This window comes from Equus asinus, chromosome 2, assembly GCF_041296235.1.
Source record: "Equus asinus isolate D_3611 breed Donkey chromosome 2, EquAss-T2T_v2, whole genome shotgun sequence".
Taxonomy (NCBI): Eukaryota; Metazoa; Chordata; class Mammalia; order Perissodactyla; family Equidae; genus Equus; species Equus asinus.
In genome coordinates, this window is record NC_091791.1 from 37,052,848 (window position 1) to 37,070,844 (window position 17,997).

The 17,997-nt window shown below is 39.6% G+C and overlaps 1 protein-coding gene across 2 annotated transcripts in view; it reads right to left on the bottom strand.

The window, feature by feature from the left end:
- Positions 1–14,698: 14,698 nt before the first annotated feature.
- MARCHF5 (membrane associated ring-CH-type finger 5) overlaps positions 14,699–17,997 on the bottom strand; it is a 51,933-nt gene continuing 48,634 nt past the window's right edge. For both annotated transcript variants that reach the window (XM_070487242.1, XM_014862939.3), the window contains one exon: positions 14,699–17,586. In XM_070487242.1, the coding sequence (XP_070343343.1) occupies positions 17,462–17,586 (125 nt within the window). In that variant the 3' untranslated portion in view covers positions 14,699–17,461. The remainder of the gene's footprint in view (positions 17,587–17,997) is intronic.

Sequence of the window (17,997 nt, forward strand, 5' to 3'; positions counted from 1 at the left end):
ATAATTTATTTTTATAAAAAAGAGATGATATATTTATATTGTGCATGTGGTGGTTTTCAAATCTGTGGTATTTTGGGAACTTTTGTTAGACTGTTTCTAAATTGACAACATGAAGTGTTTTCTGATAAAAACTGTATGGAATTCAGCCATTTCTATCATCTTCCACATTTTCAGTCAATGATTAGATTCTGCAGGAACAGTCAGAATTGTCGATATCCAAAGAAAGCCAAATACCAGGAGGAGAGAGCAGGATACAGAAGACTTCCCTCTTGGCACCTCTGTGTTCAGAAATTAGGAAATCTATGCTAGAGCCTGGTAAACATGGCATGGTAAGGAGTGCATCTCTAAATGACACTTTTGGTAAGATGTATAACAACATAAAGGAAAGGATAAATACTTCTGGCTGGAGCCCAAGAAACAGTCAACTCTGTGGCAGTAGGTCCCAGCCCTCTGCCCCATATTCATCTGTGTGTCCCCAGCCACCAAGCACAGAGCCTGGCCCAGAGTTGGTCCTTAGCAAAGGATGAAGGGTGAATGAGTATCGTGTATAGAACCTACCCACAGGACAGACTCTCAGACAGACTTGTGTTCTAATCTTGATGCCACTGTTTACTAGTTTGTTGGCTTTGGCTGAGTTATGTCACCTCACTCAGCCTCCATTTCTTTACCTATAAAATGGGCATAATCATAGTTATATTTAGTTCTCAGGACTCTGTAAAGAGTTAATGAGTTAATGCATGTAAATTGGTTAGTGATGTGCCTTGCACATGGTAAATAATCAATAAATGACAGCTTTAAAATTGTATTTCTCCTTCAGGTTTCCAGTTTTAAGATGGAGAATAATAGATCCCCTCACCTCTCCAACTCTTGGAAATCATTCCAGAACAAAACAAGACCAAAACAATGAGGAACAAAAACTCAGACTGCATCTTTGATGAGATCGTACATCCCTGCTACTCCATATGAGAGCAGAAAGCAGATGATGGAGCAGTAACTGCTTGAGCAGAGGGGAGGAAAGATAAAAATCCAAGTGGCCAGAGGAGAGAAAACTAATGAGACGACTGGCAGACACAACCCCTCAGAAGGCAGGGGTGAAACAAGGAGGTTAGTTTGAGTCTTTACAAAGGGCATTAGACCAACACCATCTCCAGCAATCAGCCAAGTCTCCCTCCTTCACTCCCACAGGATATGGGATGTGCGTTCTTTGGCGAAATTGAACCTGAGAAGTTCAGGACTTAAGAGCGCTAAGCACGTGGAGAGCCGCAGTGAGGGCTCAGCTGAAAATGAGAGGAGTAAAGGACAGATGGCTGTCATTGGTCGGGGAGAGACACCCCCCCACCCTACCCCTGTGGTCCCAAGAACACCTGTGGCTTAGAGTACTCACCCCCATAGTAGACTGGAGGACTGTTTTTGGGAAACACTGAGTGGCTTGAGATAAAAAACTTAAAATATTAGATTGGATTATTCGTCTCGGCTCTTATCTCCTGTGTCATAAAGTTCACATCCTCACTCTTGCCATAGCCTCATGGTAAATAGCATATACTGCATGACCCATTGATTAGGGTTTGGCTGTGTGAATTGCTTGGCCCTGTTAGCAGACATGAAATGAGCAGAGACCTGAAATAAGCTTGCATGGTTGGTTTTCTCTCCTGCTCTCCTGCTTTTCACCATGAAAAGAATATACCACAGGTAGACACCGGTCTAAGGAGGATGAGAGACATGCGGAGCAGACCTGACCCAACCTGAAACTTGGAACCAAGCCCAGCAGAGCCCAGTCTGCAGATAGGGAAGTGAGAAAGAAATGCTTGTGCTATATGCCATTGAAATGTTGTGGTTGTTTGTAAGGGAAAGAAGCTGACTGATACAGATGCTGACTTATGGACATCCTCCCCAAAAGAAAAGTTCGCTCTCTACCATTTCCCTACACAGTGAACGGGACGAATTGACAAGCATCTCACATCCCCTCAGAGCTTCCAGTCAGCTTTTTAGTGCATTACTTTTAAATATGGAAAAACAGCCAAGGATCACCAGGTACTCAAGGAAAAGAACTCAGAGGAAACAAGGCAATGCAAAGAGTTGAACAAAACATGTTTTAAAAGAAATCATTGATATTCTTGAGGAGATAAGAGGAGATATTACGTTCACAAGCTAAGGTCAAGGACAGGATGCTATTGCTGTATGAAAAAGATGTAAAATTCAGAGAATAATAGAGCTCTTAGAAATTCAAAAGAGGACAGTCAAAATGAAAATTGCTGGGGGCCAGCCTGGTGGCGCAGTGGTTAAGTGCGTACGTTCTGCTTCGGCGGCCCGCGGTTTGCCGTTTCGGATCCTGGGTGCAGACATGGCACCGCTTGGCAAAAAGCCATGCTGTGGTAGGCGTCCCACATATAAAGTCGAGGAAGATGGGCATGGATGTTAGCTCAGGGCCAGTCTTCCTCAGCAAAAAAAGAGGAGGATTGGCAGTAGTTAGCTCAGGGCTAATCTTCCTCAAAAAAAAAAAAAAAGAAAAGAAAATTGCAATAGAAGGGCTGGAAGTTACTCTAGTAACTCTTGATGAAGAATTGGATTATTGGAGGGAGAAGATAAGAAAATTAGGGAATTGATTCAGGAAATACAACATCTGACTAACAGAAATTGCAGAAAAAGAGAAGGGATCAAACAAAGGGGAGAATTATCAAGGAGTAATTCAAGAAAGTTTCCTACAAACGAAGGTCATGAGTCTCATGACTGAAAGGGCCCACCAGGTGTCCATCACATGGTCACAAAATTTCAAGTACCAGAGATAAAGAGAAGTTCCTAAAAGCATCCAGAGAGAACACAGGTCATGGTCAAAGGATCGGGATTCAGTGGCATTGGCCTTCTCAACATCAGCCTTGGAAGCAAAACACAATGAAGTAATACTTTAAAATTGTGCAGGAAATGATGTCTAACCCATAATTCTTTCAATCAAGTATAAAAGCAGAATAAAGACATTTTAAAACATTTCAAAAAATTTTCTTTGCACCAGAGGGTATACTCCACTAAAAAAAAAAGTAGGAAAAATAAAGAAAAAAGGAAATCATCAGATCAAGGAAACAGGAATCCAGTTCCAGGGCTGCCTAAATGGAGCTTTTGTGTTAAACTAGAAAACAATTCCCCTTCTGTAAGGACACATTAGAAAAAAGGGTCCCCTCCAGGCAGTTGCAGCTGCCAGGATGCACAGCTTGGTAAGCCAAGGATGGACTAGGTTTCTAGCTCGTTGTCCCCTCAGCTGGGCACAAACTGAGGTAGCTCTACCAGCATGGAGGAGAAGAGAGGTTCCGGGATTTCAGCTGTGACGAGCCCAGACAGCGAGTCTTCCAGTTGGGAAGAGGAAGACAAGAGTCTAGGAGGAAAGTATCTAGGGAAAAAATGGAACTAATGTATTTGAAAGAATGGAGAGTATTACTGACATGCTTGTGGCAGAGAGTGGAGGATTTGGGGGAAAATTTTTAATAAGTACATACAGGGACAGGCAAATGAATAAAAAAAGAGGGGCAATTATGAACAACAGGAGAAAACAAAGGGATAATAGAAAAAAACAAGTTGTGGTTCATAATAGTCTGATATAACTATATGGTGGAGGGATGAGGAGAAGGGAAAGTAAGGTGTGTCTTCTGGGAGAGCTCATTCCTCTACACCAGAGTGAGAAGTCAATAGATAATGGTGAAAAAAAGAGAGAGCAAGAAATGGCTGTATAAGTATGTTATTTAGAAATATAGAGTAGATGCCAGTGGAAGGAGCTGAAACTGTTGAGGATTTATGTCTTGGGGGTGAGATTTGGAGATTTGGCTTCTACAAATATAACCATGTATTACTTGATAAAAATAAAAATTAATCTTTAAATTGATTTCCAGGTCCAGGTGTAAAATAACTGCATGTGGTCAGCAGTCTCTGGAAATATTAATTTTTATCAAAATGAGGACCTCGAGTTGTCAGGCCAAACTCAGCACGGTTGTTCTCTCCAGGGCTTTAGGTGAATAACATGTTACTAGAAGTTGACCCTTGGCACCAGAATTTCATGTCTTCCCCCTTCTGACAGCTCAGCTTCCTGGGACTGCAGAGGACTCTTGTGCACCACTGGGTGTCTAAATGTCCCCTTTCATGACCCCACATCTATAGAAGCTGAAAAGAGACCCACCACCCAGGGTCTAGTCTTACTTCTTTCATTATTAGTACTTCGGCCTTGGGGAAACCCATAAAATCCACTTTAACTCATAATCCAGTTGGAGGACTGGGTTAAAAATCATCCTAAAGATTCCTCAGAGGAATTGCAAAGTTGTTTAAATTGTAGTTGGTAAACATGGTAAATACAGCACTACTGAGTAATGTGTGAAAAAGACAAGTCAGCCTAGGACATTAAGAACTCAATTTGGGGGTAAGATGGTAAATGTTGTGTTGCTTTTTAAAACTAAAATAAAAAACATTATTTTGGGAGCTATAGGGGATAATTTGGTGAGAAGCTTTGAAAAGAAATAGTCATTATTAATACCTCAAAAAAGAGGGATGTTGAACTGATTAAACAAGATTTGGTCAGAAAGTTCATGTTTTTGGTGAATTACTAAGGAGAGAAAGGACCGTTAGCTGACGAAAATTACACTGACGTGAACAAGTAACCAAAGTAGGACCAGCAGGTGCTGTGAGAGAGTGGGGTACGGCCAAGCCTTCCAAGCCTCTCAGAAACCTGCGTCAAACAGGTAAATTAAACTAATGGCTGTGTTTACTACAAGCAAGAGATTTCTTATAAAAGTAGACTGCAAGCTCCCTGAGGGCGGGAGCTCATCTCATCTGGCTCGCTGCTGTAGGACACAGGGTAGTCACACAACAATTGTTTGTGGAATAGATGAAATGCACTATTTGCTCTAAATGCTAATCTTTTCTGATTTGGTAATATACCCAGAGGATTTTAGTTATATGTATATCAATATAATTCTTTCTATGCATAAGTGAGGAAATAACTTGAGTTATGATTGAATTATCACCATCCAAATAATAAAAGATGGGGGAGGCTCGAGTTTTCAGCCAAAGCCATCGAGTCTTTGCCACTCACTGACCCTCTTTTGCAGCAGCCTGAGGCCTGAGGCAGCACAGTGTTGTGACCTTAACAAGTTTTGTTAAGAATTATATCACCGTAATGGGATAATTCTACTGCATACCCATGAGCGGGGCTAAAATTAAAGACTGTTGATAGATGTCAGGATACGGTTGCCTCTAGGGGTGGGGGGATGTGTTAACTGGGAAGAGGGCATTTTCTAGGAGAAGGAACTGTTCTGTATGGAGTGGAAGGTGGTCACACAGGGGTGTACAAGTATCAACACCCGCTGAGTTGTTACCTTTAACGATTCGTGTATTTTACCGTATATAATTATAACACAATAAAAATGGCCTCAAATTTAAAATCATACATATATAGTAGATGTCACAGCCTTGAGGAATGAACAAATAGAACAGGCAGAGAGAGGAGAGGAGAGCATTTAAGCCACTTAACCTCCGTGTTCTCATCTGCTAAATGGGGATAATAAAGAGTGTAGAAATCAATAGAAGACAAGGACATCTGGAATTGGTTCATAGATGAGTCATCTAAACAAAACCAGTTGAAATGGGCCCTCTTCTGCTCTGAAGACTCAAACACTTGCTCTCCTCCATCCCTGAAGGCCAACTAACTGAAAAGCTCCCACAATAAGGAGGCAGATTTCAGAACCCCCACTGATTAAGTTATGGTGAGAATTACAGTCCTCACATGGGCAGATCACCATACTGTGGCCTCATAATCAGCACATTCTCACCTAGTGATCAAGTTGCAGGGAAAGACAAAGAAATCATTTTATTAGTTCACCATGGGTACCAACAAGGCCAGGGTGGGACACCCAAAAGGCGAGCAATGTCTCCTTTAGGCTGATCTCTGTGGGCCTCAGAGTTGTCTGGTGGACGTGGCATCAGAGCAAGAGCTCCGAAGTGTATTGGCCTCAGGCTGAGAGACCCTCCTGTCGCCTTCACCATAAGGATGCATGTAACAAACCAGAAATACTTGAGGACTCCCTAAGATGCCTCACGTGAGTGACTACTGGCTGTCACTGTGTGCCTCAGTTATTTATTGCTGTGTAACAGGCTACTCTGTTTTATTTCGTTGGCAATTATGTGTGTCAAGAATTCAGGTAAGGGCTCAGCCAGGTAATTTGTTTGTGATCTGCATGGTATTAGCTGAGACAGGCTGGGGGAGGCTGGGGCTGGAGGATCCCTTTCCAGGATGGCTTCACCGCTGACATATCTGCCACTTGTGTGCTCCTTGTTCTCTCTCAGACTGTCTCTCTCCATGTAGCACCTCACCCTCCAGGGACTCTCCACATGACTCGGGATACATTTGAGATGCCTGTGACATGTATAAGTGAAGATGTTGAATAGGAAATACTCTAGCTGGGAGTTTAGGGGAGCAATTTGGGCTGGAGATAGATATTTTGGAATTATTATCATATTATAGATGGAAGATCGTCTGCTAGATTGTCAGGAGTCTGGATGAGTTCACTTAGGGAGTGTGACTGAAGAGGAGAAGTGCAGGACTGAGCCCTGGGGCTCTTCAACACTTAGAGTCAGAGAGAGAAAGAAGATCCAACAAGGGAGACTGGAAACAGGCAGCCAGTGAGGTGGGAGGGAAATCAGGAGTGTGGTACTCCAAAAGCCAAATAAGAAACTGTTTTAAAAATGAAGTTATAACTTTGTTAAATGCTTTATATGAGCTTTATATGAGTTAAGTAAGCTGAGACTAGGAATTGACCATTGGATTTAGCAGCGAGGTAATTGAGGATCTCGATTAGAGTAGTTTTAGTGAAGCGTGGCCTGTGGCGGGTAAAAGTGTGACTGGAGCAGGTTCAAGAGAAAAAGGGCCCAAATGTCTATCAATGGATAAATGGATAAACAAAAGTGGAATATCCATACAATGGAGTATTATTTAGCCATAAAAAGGAATGAAGTAGTGAAACATGCTACAACATGGTGAACCAGGAAAACATGCTAAGTGACAGAAGACACACATTATGTGAATCTATTTAAATGAAGTGTCTAGAACAGGCAAATCCAGACAGAAAGTAGATTAATGGTTTCCAGGGACTGGAGGAGGGGGAATTTGGGACTGATTTCTGATAGGTACAGGGTCTCTTTTTGGGGTAATAGAAATTTTCTGGAATTGGATAGTGGTAATGGTTGCATAACTGAAAATACTACTATGCTTCAGTATAAACCCCTGAATTGTACACTTTTAAATGGTGAATTTTATGTTACATAAATTGCATCTCAAAAAAAATTTTAAAAAGAGAGAACAAGAAGAGAGAGTGGAGATATGAACAACTCTCCTGAAGAGCTTTGCTATAAGGAGAGTAGAGAAATGACAGGATCTGGAAGGGGATGTGGGTCAATTTTTTTTTTTAAGATAGAGGATGTGTGTGTGTGTGTGTGTGTGAACGTTTCCTTAGAAAGGAAAATACTTCTGATACAGATGACCTTGGAAAGGGACACCAGCAGTTTGTCCAATGTAAGAGGAGGAAAGGTAGATTATACCATATATGAATATAGATGTAGGGCGTTGAGATTTGGAGGAGTTTTTTTCTCCCACTGCTTCTTATTTCTCAGTGAAGTAGGAGGCAAGAAGCGAGAGCGTCAGTTGAGAGTGAAGATGGGCAGGGAGGTGTTGGAGATTTGAGGATAGAGGAGAAAGGGTGAAGGGGCCGTCTACCAGCTGTGAGATGCTGAATAGACAAGCAATGTGGGAGAGTCCCTGTTTATATCCTAACCCACAAAGTTGGCCCAAAGTTTTTAATTGATTCATGCTGTGACTTTATTATTCTTTTTTTGAAGGTATCCTTTTTGGTAAGGAGGATTGACCCTGAGCTAACATCTGTTGCCAATCTTCCTCTTTTTTTTTCTTCTCCGGTACGTAGTTGGATAGCCTAGTTGTAAGTCCTTCTAATTCTTCTATGTGGGCTGCTGCCACAGTGTGGCCTGACGAGTGGTGTGTATGTTTGCACCCAAGATCAGGACTGGTGAACCTGGGCCGCCAAAACCAAGAGCTTGAACTTAACCACTATGCCACCTGGTCAGCCACATGTTGTGAATTTAAATGGGGTAATACACATAAAGAATTTTGAACACCATTTGGAAAAGAGCAGGTGACCAATGATTCTTCCTATTTGTTAATATGATAGGTGAAACATTGTGTCTCATTACAATTTTAATTTAGTTATTTCTTAGTATGAATTAGGCTAAACATCTTTCTATATGTTTCAGTGCCATGTTTTTGTAAACTGATCGCATCCTTTGACTATTTAAAAAATTGGGTTATTAGCCTTTTGTTATTGATCTAAAGAGATTTTTATATGTAAAGGAAATTAGTTCTGTATGAGTTGTGGCTTCTTCCATTGTGGGTTTATTTTAACTTAATGTTATTTTATGCAGTTTTTAATGTAGTTAGAATGTCCAATCTTTTATGATTTCTTGAAAAGAACTTTCATGCTGTGAAATTATTAAAAATACAACTCTTCCATGTTTTCATGTATTAACATTTTTTAAATTAATAGACTTTATTTTTTTGAAGTTTTAGATTTAGAGAAAAATCGAGCAGATACTGCAGACAGTTCCCATGTACCTGCCCCCACCTGGTTTCCCTTATTGTTGTCATCTTGCATTAGTGCGCTGCATTTGTTGCAGTATTGACACATTATTATTAACCTAAAGTCTACAGTTTTCATTAAGATTCGCTGTTTGTGTTACACAGTTCTATGGACAAATGCATATTGTCTTATATCCACCATTATCAATATCATATGGAACAGTTTCACTTCCCTAAAGACCCTGTGCTTCACCTATTCATTATCCTTAACCCCTGCAACCCTTGAAATGACGGATTTTTTTTTTTTTTGGCTCTATATTTTGCCTTTTCCAGAATGCCATATAGTTGAAATCATACAAGCCGTTTCAGACTGGTTTCTTTTTCTCAGCAATATACATTTAGGGTTTCTCCATGTCTTTTTTGCGACTTGATAGCTCAATTCTGGTTTTTTGTTGAATAACAATCCACCATATGGCTGTACCACAGTTTATCCCTTCACCTTGATGGACATCTTGGATGCTTCTGGTTTTTACAGTTATAAATAAAGATCCTATAAACATCCATGTGCAGGTTTTTCTGTGCACGTAAGTTTTCCACTCATTTGGGTTAATACCTACAAGTGCAATTATTGAATGGTATGGTAAGACTATTAGCTTTGTAAGAAACTACCAGATTATCCTTCAAAGTGCCTGTGCCATTTTGTATTCCCACCAGAATGAATAAGAGTTCCTCTTGCTCCACATTTTTGCCAGCTTTTGGCAATTGCCAGGTTTGGGGTTTTTTTTTTTTTTTTTTGCATTTTAGCCATTCTAAAGGTTTGTAGTGGTATCTCATTGTTATTTTAATTTGCAATTCCCTAATGACATATGATGTGGAGCATCTTTTCATATACTTTTTTTTCTTTTGCCACTGTATGTCTTCTTTAGTGGGGTGTATGTTCATATCTTTTCCCTACTTTTTTTTTTTCTTGAGGAAGATTAGCCCTGAGCTAACTGCTGCCAATCTTCCTCTTTTTGCTGAGGAAGACTGGCCCTGAGCTAACATCCATGCCTATCCTCCTCTACTTTATATGTGGGACAGCTGCCACAGCATGGCGTGCCAAGTGGTGCCATGTCCGCACCTGGGATCCAAACCCCAGGCCACCAAAGCAGAACATGCGCACTTAACCACTGCGCCACTGGGCAGCCCTTTGCCTACTTTTTAATTGGGTTGTTTTCTTATTGTTGAATTTTAAGTTATTTGTGTATTTTGGATACAAGTCCTATATCAGATATGTGTCTTGCAAATATTTTCTCCCTTTCGTGATGTTTTAATGGTTACATTTTTTGTGTCTAAATTTTTGTTCCAACCGGACTTTATTTTGGTAAACGGAATTTCCAGATGGCTACAAGGCTCTCCAACACTGTGTACTGATTGATCCAGCTTTGTTTTCACTGATTTAAATGGTTCCTTTTCCATATACAAAATTCCCATTTGTATTTGGGTCTATTTTTGGACTTCTAGTCTTTCCAAAGTTTTGTCCGTTTATAGGACAGTACCACAGTTTTAAGTGTCGCCCCTTTTCAATATATTTGAGTATATGAGACTAGCATGTCAGTATCACTCTTTCAGCATTTTCCTCAAGACACTGTGCCTATGTATGTCCTTTTCTTCCCATCTGTCAAATTCTTTTTGTGTGTATGTGTGAAGAAAATTGTTGCTGAGCTAACATCTGTGCCAATCTTCCTCTGTTTTTTGTATGCGGGATGCTGCCACAGCGTTGCTTGATGAGCAGTGTGTAGATCTGCGCCTGGGATCTGAACCTGTGAACCCCAAGCCACCAAAGCAGAGTGCGCAAACTTAACTACTGTGCCACTGGGCCGGCCCCAAGAAGAGACTCCTCTTGCCCCATACAGGGATCGAACCCGAGACTGTGGTGTTATTAGCACCATGCTCTAACCAACTGAGCTAACCAGACACATCAAATTCTTACTCGTATTCCAAGATCCACCTCTAGGAAGCCCCACCCTGTTACTGCCTCTGTACCTCTTCTGTCCCTGCACTTTTCACTCCATGCTAGGATTTGTGTTTTCTTCCTGTCCCCTCTACTAGACTGTGAGCTCCATGAGGGTAGAGGAATGTATCCCTGGGTAGTTTTCTTTAAAAACCAAACCAAAACCAGAGTGCCTCAGTTGCCACATTTGGAATATATTACAATTTGTTTAGTATAAAAACAGTATGTTTGGGTTGTTGTGAAGATTAAATAAGTTAATCCTCATACCTAGAACAGTGCCTGGCACATAGCAAGCATACAGGAAATGTTGGATACTACAAGTCATTATTATTATTAATTCTGAATTTCCTATGCCTAGCGTAGTATCAGATAGATACTGTTTTCAAGAAACATTTGCTCAACAAATGAATGAATAAATAAATGAATGAGTAATAAACCTTCATTAATTTCCTGCTTTAATAAGTTCTAGTATCCATGTTTACAGGCTGGATAGTTTTGTCTCAAAAATCACTCACTTGTGCAAACTGCTGGACAAAATTAGTTGTAAAATGTTCAATTAGGGCCACCCCCAATGGCCTGGTGGTTGTTTGGCACGCTCCGCTTCAGTGGCCCAGGTTTGATTCCCGAGAGTGGACCTACACCATTCATCTGTCAGTGGCCATGCTGTTGTGGTGGCTCACATACAAAAAGAGGAAGATGGGCAGTGGATGTTAGCTTAGGGTGGATCTTCCTCAGCAAAAAAAGAAAAAAAAAGTTCAACCAATCAAAAATGAATCTTATGGGAAGCAAATTCAGTCCAATAAAGCATTTATTGACTATCTACTGGAAGATCTACTTAAGGGAGAAGCAAACTTATTTCTAAAAAAAAATCATATCAGTCTTTAGAAAGGAGAAACTATTGTCATACAGTTCAAATGTTATCATCTTCAAAAGAAAAAGAAATTCCTATTTGATTCTCAGTACTGTCCTCAGTGAGAAAATTTAATTCTTAATTACTTTAAAATAATGTATCTACATAGTTAAGAAAAAAGTATAAAAGGTAACAATAATCTCCCTCCCACCCCCAATCTCCATCCTCCCATTTCCCAAACATCCCATAGGTAAGTGCAGTTTTCTTACCTATCTTTCCAGAGATTTTTCAAAGGCATAAACAAATGTCTCTATAGTTTCCCATCCCCTATTTTCCAGTAGCAGTAACATACTATAAGTAATGTTCTACATTTTGATTTTTTTCTTTCAATAATCTTAAAAATATTTTCGTTATCAGTATGTAAACAGCTCTTTCATTATTTTTATAGGTGCATAGTATTCCATTATGGATGTACCATAATTGATTTAACCAACTCCCTACTGACAGACATTTAGGTTGATTCCAACCTGTTGTTATAACATATACTACTGCAACAAATAACTTTATAGATATATTGCTGTACTCAAGTGCAAGTATATCTTAAGATAAATTCCTGGAGTTGGAACCGCTGAGTCAAAGGATACATGCATTTGTAATTGTGACAGCTATTGTCTAACTGCCCTCCATATCAATTTATACCCCAACCAGAATACATGAAAATGGCCCATTTGTCATCCTGGATGTTATTGTATTAAATCACTTATGGTCTTTTCTGTGAAGCGAATATATCAGGATTAAATGACTGAGTCAAATACTTTCTAAGTTAACTGAAAATAGATCAAGATTATGTTTCCTTGTGGTGGGGGTGGGGGTGGGGTGTCAGATTGACTAGGAGGGGTCATGAAGAAGGGCACTGGATACGTGTGCCAACTTATTCTCTCTCAGTTCCGGATTCACCCTTCTTTGCCCAACTTTGTGACATCGACCTGGATCCTGTACACATTTTTCCTTTGGAACATTAGGCTTTTTCAAAAGAGGGCACTGGAGTGACAATGCAAGGCTACTGTGTCAGGAAGATACCTCCCTTCCAGGTTCCAGCCTCCGTATTCTGACCCTTCAGCACCAGAGCCCAGCAGCCTGTGCAGACGTCTAGGCGCACCCTCGGGTCTCTTTCCCTTCCAGCTCAGCTTCTACAGACCAGCTCCAGCCTGCCCTGTGACAAGTCCCTCTGCCACCCCCTCAGACACAGTTCCTGTGGCAGCCACGCCATCTTCAGAGGGGTCTGAGTCTCAGCCTTCGGGGGAAGGCGGCCTTCTCTTAGTTCTGTTTCCTTCTTGTTCACTCTCCTTCAGCCTAGAGGGAGTAGCTGCTTTTTTTGTCCATGCTACTTTGCTTTAAAGTCCTCTTTTACTCTTTCCAGTATTTACTTCCTAGCAGTTAACAATTCCTTGTATTATATTTTCCCTGTTCAAATAACTGATGTGATTTCTATCTCCTGACTGGACCTGGACTGATATATTACATATGTGATCATTTTGCAAACAATCATCAAGATTTATACTTAAAAACAGTGCACTTTGGCACATCTTATTTTTGGTGTACCATTATCTGAATTGATAGAAATATTGATACATACAGATAAATACACTGATGTGTATTATTAAAAAATCATGAACATATTACCTCTCAGTTCCTGTTACAGATTGTTTCTCGTTATTTTAAACTAGCGTACATCTTCTAAGAGTTCAAAGTATTCCACAGTGGCCCAAGAATGCTGTTAATTTGTGGAATAGAGTAATAAATGAAAGTAAAAAAAATCCCCACCCTTATGGCTCTTACATACTTGTGGTGGTGAACATCATAAGGCTAAGACAGACCTGCTGTGTACTTTTAAGTCTCTAAACATCTCAAAGCAGGCTTATTTCCCACTTTACCCCAGGACTTAGCACAATGCCTGGCTCTTACAGGTGCTCATCAAGCATCTGGTAAAGTAGTATATGTTGTTAACATACAGTAACCTTGGCAGGCTGTCGTCAGTAAGATGCTGAAATCCACAGGGGGTTGACCAGAATGATGGCCTAGCCTGTTGCTTCTACAATGCTTCTCTACAGCCATTCAACTGTTTCCTTTTGCTCATGATCTTGGTTCCAGGAAGGCAATTAAACAAAACATTTCATCACTGTACCATTTCTAATGGGTGTATGGGGTGGCAGGCAGCAGAGGCAACCTTGAGATCCCAGAGACCAAAGAAAGGTGACGGGCAAACAAACTTCTTAAATTGGCACAGATTTAGAGTTCTCTGTATATAAAACTGTCCTAGAAAGTTGCTTCACTTGATCCTCACAATAATCCCGGAGATAGGTTTTACAATCATCATTTTATTGATGAGGAAACTGATGAGAGATAAAGTAACTTACCCTACAACTGATCAAGTATCAGCTAGAATATGCATCCAGGACTGTTGGACTGTATGCCATTTCTCCTCTGCTAGTCTGTCTCTCAGATGGAGCTAATGAAATGACCTAGAGACAATAAAATGCCCATGGATGGGCCTTTTTTTTTTTAGTTTACTCAATCTAAAAGATTCTAATCATCTTCAGAAACTTATATCTCAGAGGAAGCAACTTTTTTTATGAGTTCCTAACCCACTTGAATATTCTTTAAGATATTCTGTAGCATGAAACCACCCAGATCTTATCTAGTTGCTTGTCTAATCAGTCAGTCCAAGTGGCTCTGAGGGTGGGCGAGAGGGGATATTTAAAAAATTAGACCAGGGGCCGGCCCAGCAGTGCAGTGGTTAAGTGCGCATGCTCCGCTTTGGCAGCCCAGGGTTTGCCGGTTTGGATCCCGGGTGCAGACATGGCACTGCTTGGCAAGCCACGCTGTGGTAGGCGTCCCACGTATAAAGTAGAGGAAGATGGGCATGAATGTTAGCTCAGGGCCAGTCTTCCTCAGCAAAAAAGAGAGGATTGGCAGCGGATGTTAGCTCAGGGCTAATCTTCCTCAAAAAAATAAATAAATAAATAAACAAAACAAATGAGAACATACTTGGAATTCAGGCCAGCCTGCTTACAAAATTAAGACAAATTCTTCCATAGTTTTTTAAAAATTCAGATTATTTTTACTAAAAGTAAAATCTCACTACTATCTCAATAACTATGATTTAAAAAGAACTATGTAGGTACAGAATTAACGAATTATGTTTTCAGAGTTGTTCAACAGACAAAGTACACCTGGAGAACATAAAAATTCTTTATTTAACCTAATCCAGCCAGTATTGAGATAGTCTGCTATATTAAAAACAAGACGTTTAAAAAAATTACAGCACAGTTAGCAAGGCAGTGACTAATTAAGTCACTAAGTTTAATTTTATATTCTTCACAGTCATTTGATAATCATGTAATGATGAACAATATTTTCAGCCACTTTGGAGACAAGTTAACTTCTGAAAGAAGAGAATTCTACTAGTTATCATTGAATTTTATAAAAGAAGTTTAAAACATTAAAGTTTATAGAAATAACACAGTAAAGCAACATGAAAATAAACTGGAAAACACAAACTATACCGACCCATCCCAAAAGTCTACAGCATCCCTTCAACCTGTCCCCTAATGCCTTTCTTCCACCTCTTCATCCCCTTTTCCTAGAGTGTGCTCGGGCTCTTTAGCAATTAAGAAACAACTACCGCTCTGTAGGGGCTATTTTGAGCCTAAAGTGCCTCTGTTCCTTTGATTTCTCAGTTAATCCTAGAAACAGTCTTGTGAGATACGTATTACTTGCATTTCAGAGATGAAGAAAACTGCAGCTGAGAGCAAGTTGTCACTTGGCAAAGTCATACATAGTTATTAGAAGCAGAACTAGGATATGAAGGCAGGTCCATCCAACTTTAGTCAGCCCATGCTCTTCTGTTGCTTCATGGTGGCGCGGGCCACCTTTCTGAAGAGACTGGTACATAGTACTTCCTGAGCTAAGGCTCGTCAGGTTTAAAAGTGTTCAGTTCCAGGGCTAGAGGCCACTCTGGTCCCCAGGCACTTGCACTTCCCTCCCCACAGCCCCAGAAACCCCTGCCCCCTGCCCCCAAAGGATTAGAGTTGTTTCCCTGGCCCTTAAGAGCCCTGATGTCATAAAACCAAGCAGCTAATCCCTCATCTTGGCATTAAAGTAGTAAATGGGGAACTGTGTGCTTATGCTTATATAACTTTAGTAAATGCTGCCTAAAAGCTGTTTTATATAACAAAATTATGCAGGAAATATCTGTCTTTTCATATTGAAAATTAAAGAAAAGCCAATATATTTTATAATTACAGCTATATAATCTAAGTTATTTTTATATATAACCATAGATTTTATATCTCCCCTTCAGAACTATAGCAGTGTTTAATCTTAATAAGGCTCACTGTCAGTCAAATATTCCCTTCGTCCCCAAATAATTACAATTTGAATGTTCAACAGCCATTCACATAAACTTCATGTTATAACTCAAAATTAAGACATTCATACTATAGAAAGGTACCAGTCTTAAATTACTAAAGTTAACATACATTATTGCAATCTACATAGCTCAATCTATATGTGCTACACTCCTAAAGAGAAGTGTAAGGGGAAATGTTTGTTAAGTGTCATGCATTAGATACTGTGAACAAGAAAACAAATAGGGTTTTGAAACTATCTTTTGATTTTAATTAATGAAAATAACTCCAAGACCATTCAGATTGCTGAGCAACACTAAAAGGGCCACTACTAAAAATGGCTTAAATAATTGCTTTTGAAAAATGAATATAAAACTAATTAAACAGTGATTATTAAGGTGCTAGCCTCACCAAAATGACAATTAAAATCGAAAAACATTAGTATTGGTTTTTTAAAATAATAAATTGACTTAAGCCAAAAACAATGACCTCAATATTTACTCAAGACTTCTTGTTTTCATAATTATCTCCTCACTGACTGGTGTAAAAACAAAGAGCTCAAGGCCTCACCTTGGTTTTCTCAGTGCTGGTTTTCCACCTGCTGAAGCTAGACCGTACACTACGTAAAGTGTTGTTCAGCACTGTATCCCACAGCACTGTGCACAGTGCCTGGGCAAACAGGTGATTAATAGACACCTGAATGACTCAATGAATGAAGGAGAGTAAAATAACTTGACTGATTTTTTTCAAATCGTTCTCTGTGCTCAAACTACTATAAACTGGCAGCTCTAATTTCTAGAAATACGGATTTAAAAACTCTACTCCAGTGATGAAAGGACCTGATCTCTCTTTTTCTCTCTCACACACAGACACGCAGACACACACAGAGCAATTAAGACTGCATGAGTCAAAATTACATTATGAACTATGAGATGTCAACATTATATAAATAAAATTTAATAGTGAAAAAGTGATCTGGAAGCCCTGTGAATTTTTACCCTACACATTTTGGAGGACATCACATGGGTTAAGAAAAACATAACAAAATCACATTTGTTCAGATAATCATTTGAATGTTTACATACATTTTTGGTTTGTTATTTATTTATAACTAATTTAATTTACATTTCCTCATATTAACATATACTCCTGTTTAGCATGTAATCAAATTATGCCAGTGAGAAAAATCCTCATAGTACCTTCATTGAGTTGCTGATTCTAAGAAAACATTGAACATGAACATGTACAAAAGAGGCATTTGAATAAAACAGCATGTGCATTTTGAAATATTTGCACAGTTTGATCTTTACATTTCTATCTGGAGAAAATATGAACAAAATCCAGAATTACCATGCTAAAATAATGTTCAGATGACAGCCATAAAAGAAGTACATACAAAATAAAGCAAACAAATCACATCCTCAGGTTCCGTGATTACTGAGAGGATTTCCCCTGTCCTAAGTGCTTTATTATATTTCTTAAAAATATGAGAGCAGCAGCTTATCACAAGTCTCCACTACTGTGCATTAATGATGGAACCAAAACAACACAACAGACTCAGAAGGATGAGAGAACTGCAGAACAAAGCGAAGTCACAGTTTTATGCTTCTTCTTGCTCTGGATAATTTAGAATTTTGCGGTGTGCCTGACGTAAATATTGCTGCTGTTTGAAGTAAACCTTGAATGCTCCTTTTATGGCAACAAAAGCAATTCCACCCTAAAATAAAAAGGAAAATCAGCTTTTTATAACGCAAATTTAGAGGAACAAAAATAATTTTACTTAGATCACAAAAGACATAGGCATTAATGCTAATTCAGATGACTGCAAATGAAACAGTTCTCTTTTCTACTAGCGGGTGAGATAGGGAGACACTACTGGTAACAGGTCAGAGATGCCTTCCTGTTATCCTATCTGAGTAATACTCCTTCCACCTAGCTCTACATTCAGTCTGACAAAGCAGGGAGAATGCATGAGCTATGTACAGGCTGCCACCAGAGGGGGAAAGTGGGAATAATAACGACATCAAACCACATTAAGGGCTTACTAGGTGCTAGTACTTCAAACGAATTATCTCATTTAATCCTCACAATACTCCTGAGGCAGCTACCATTACTGTCTCCATTCTAT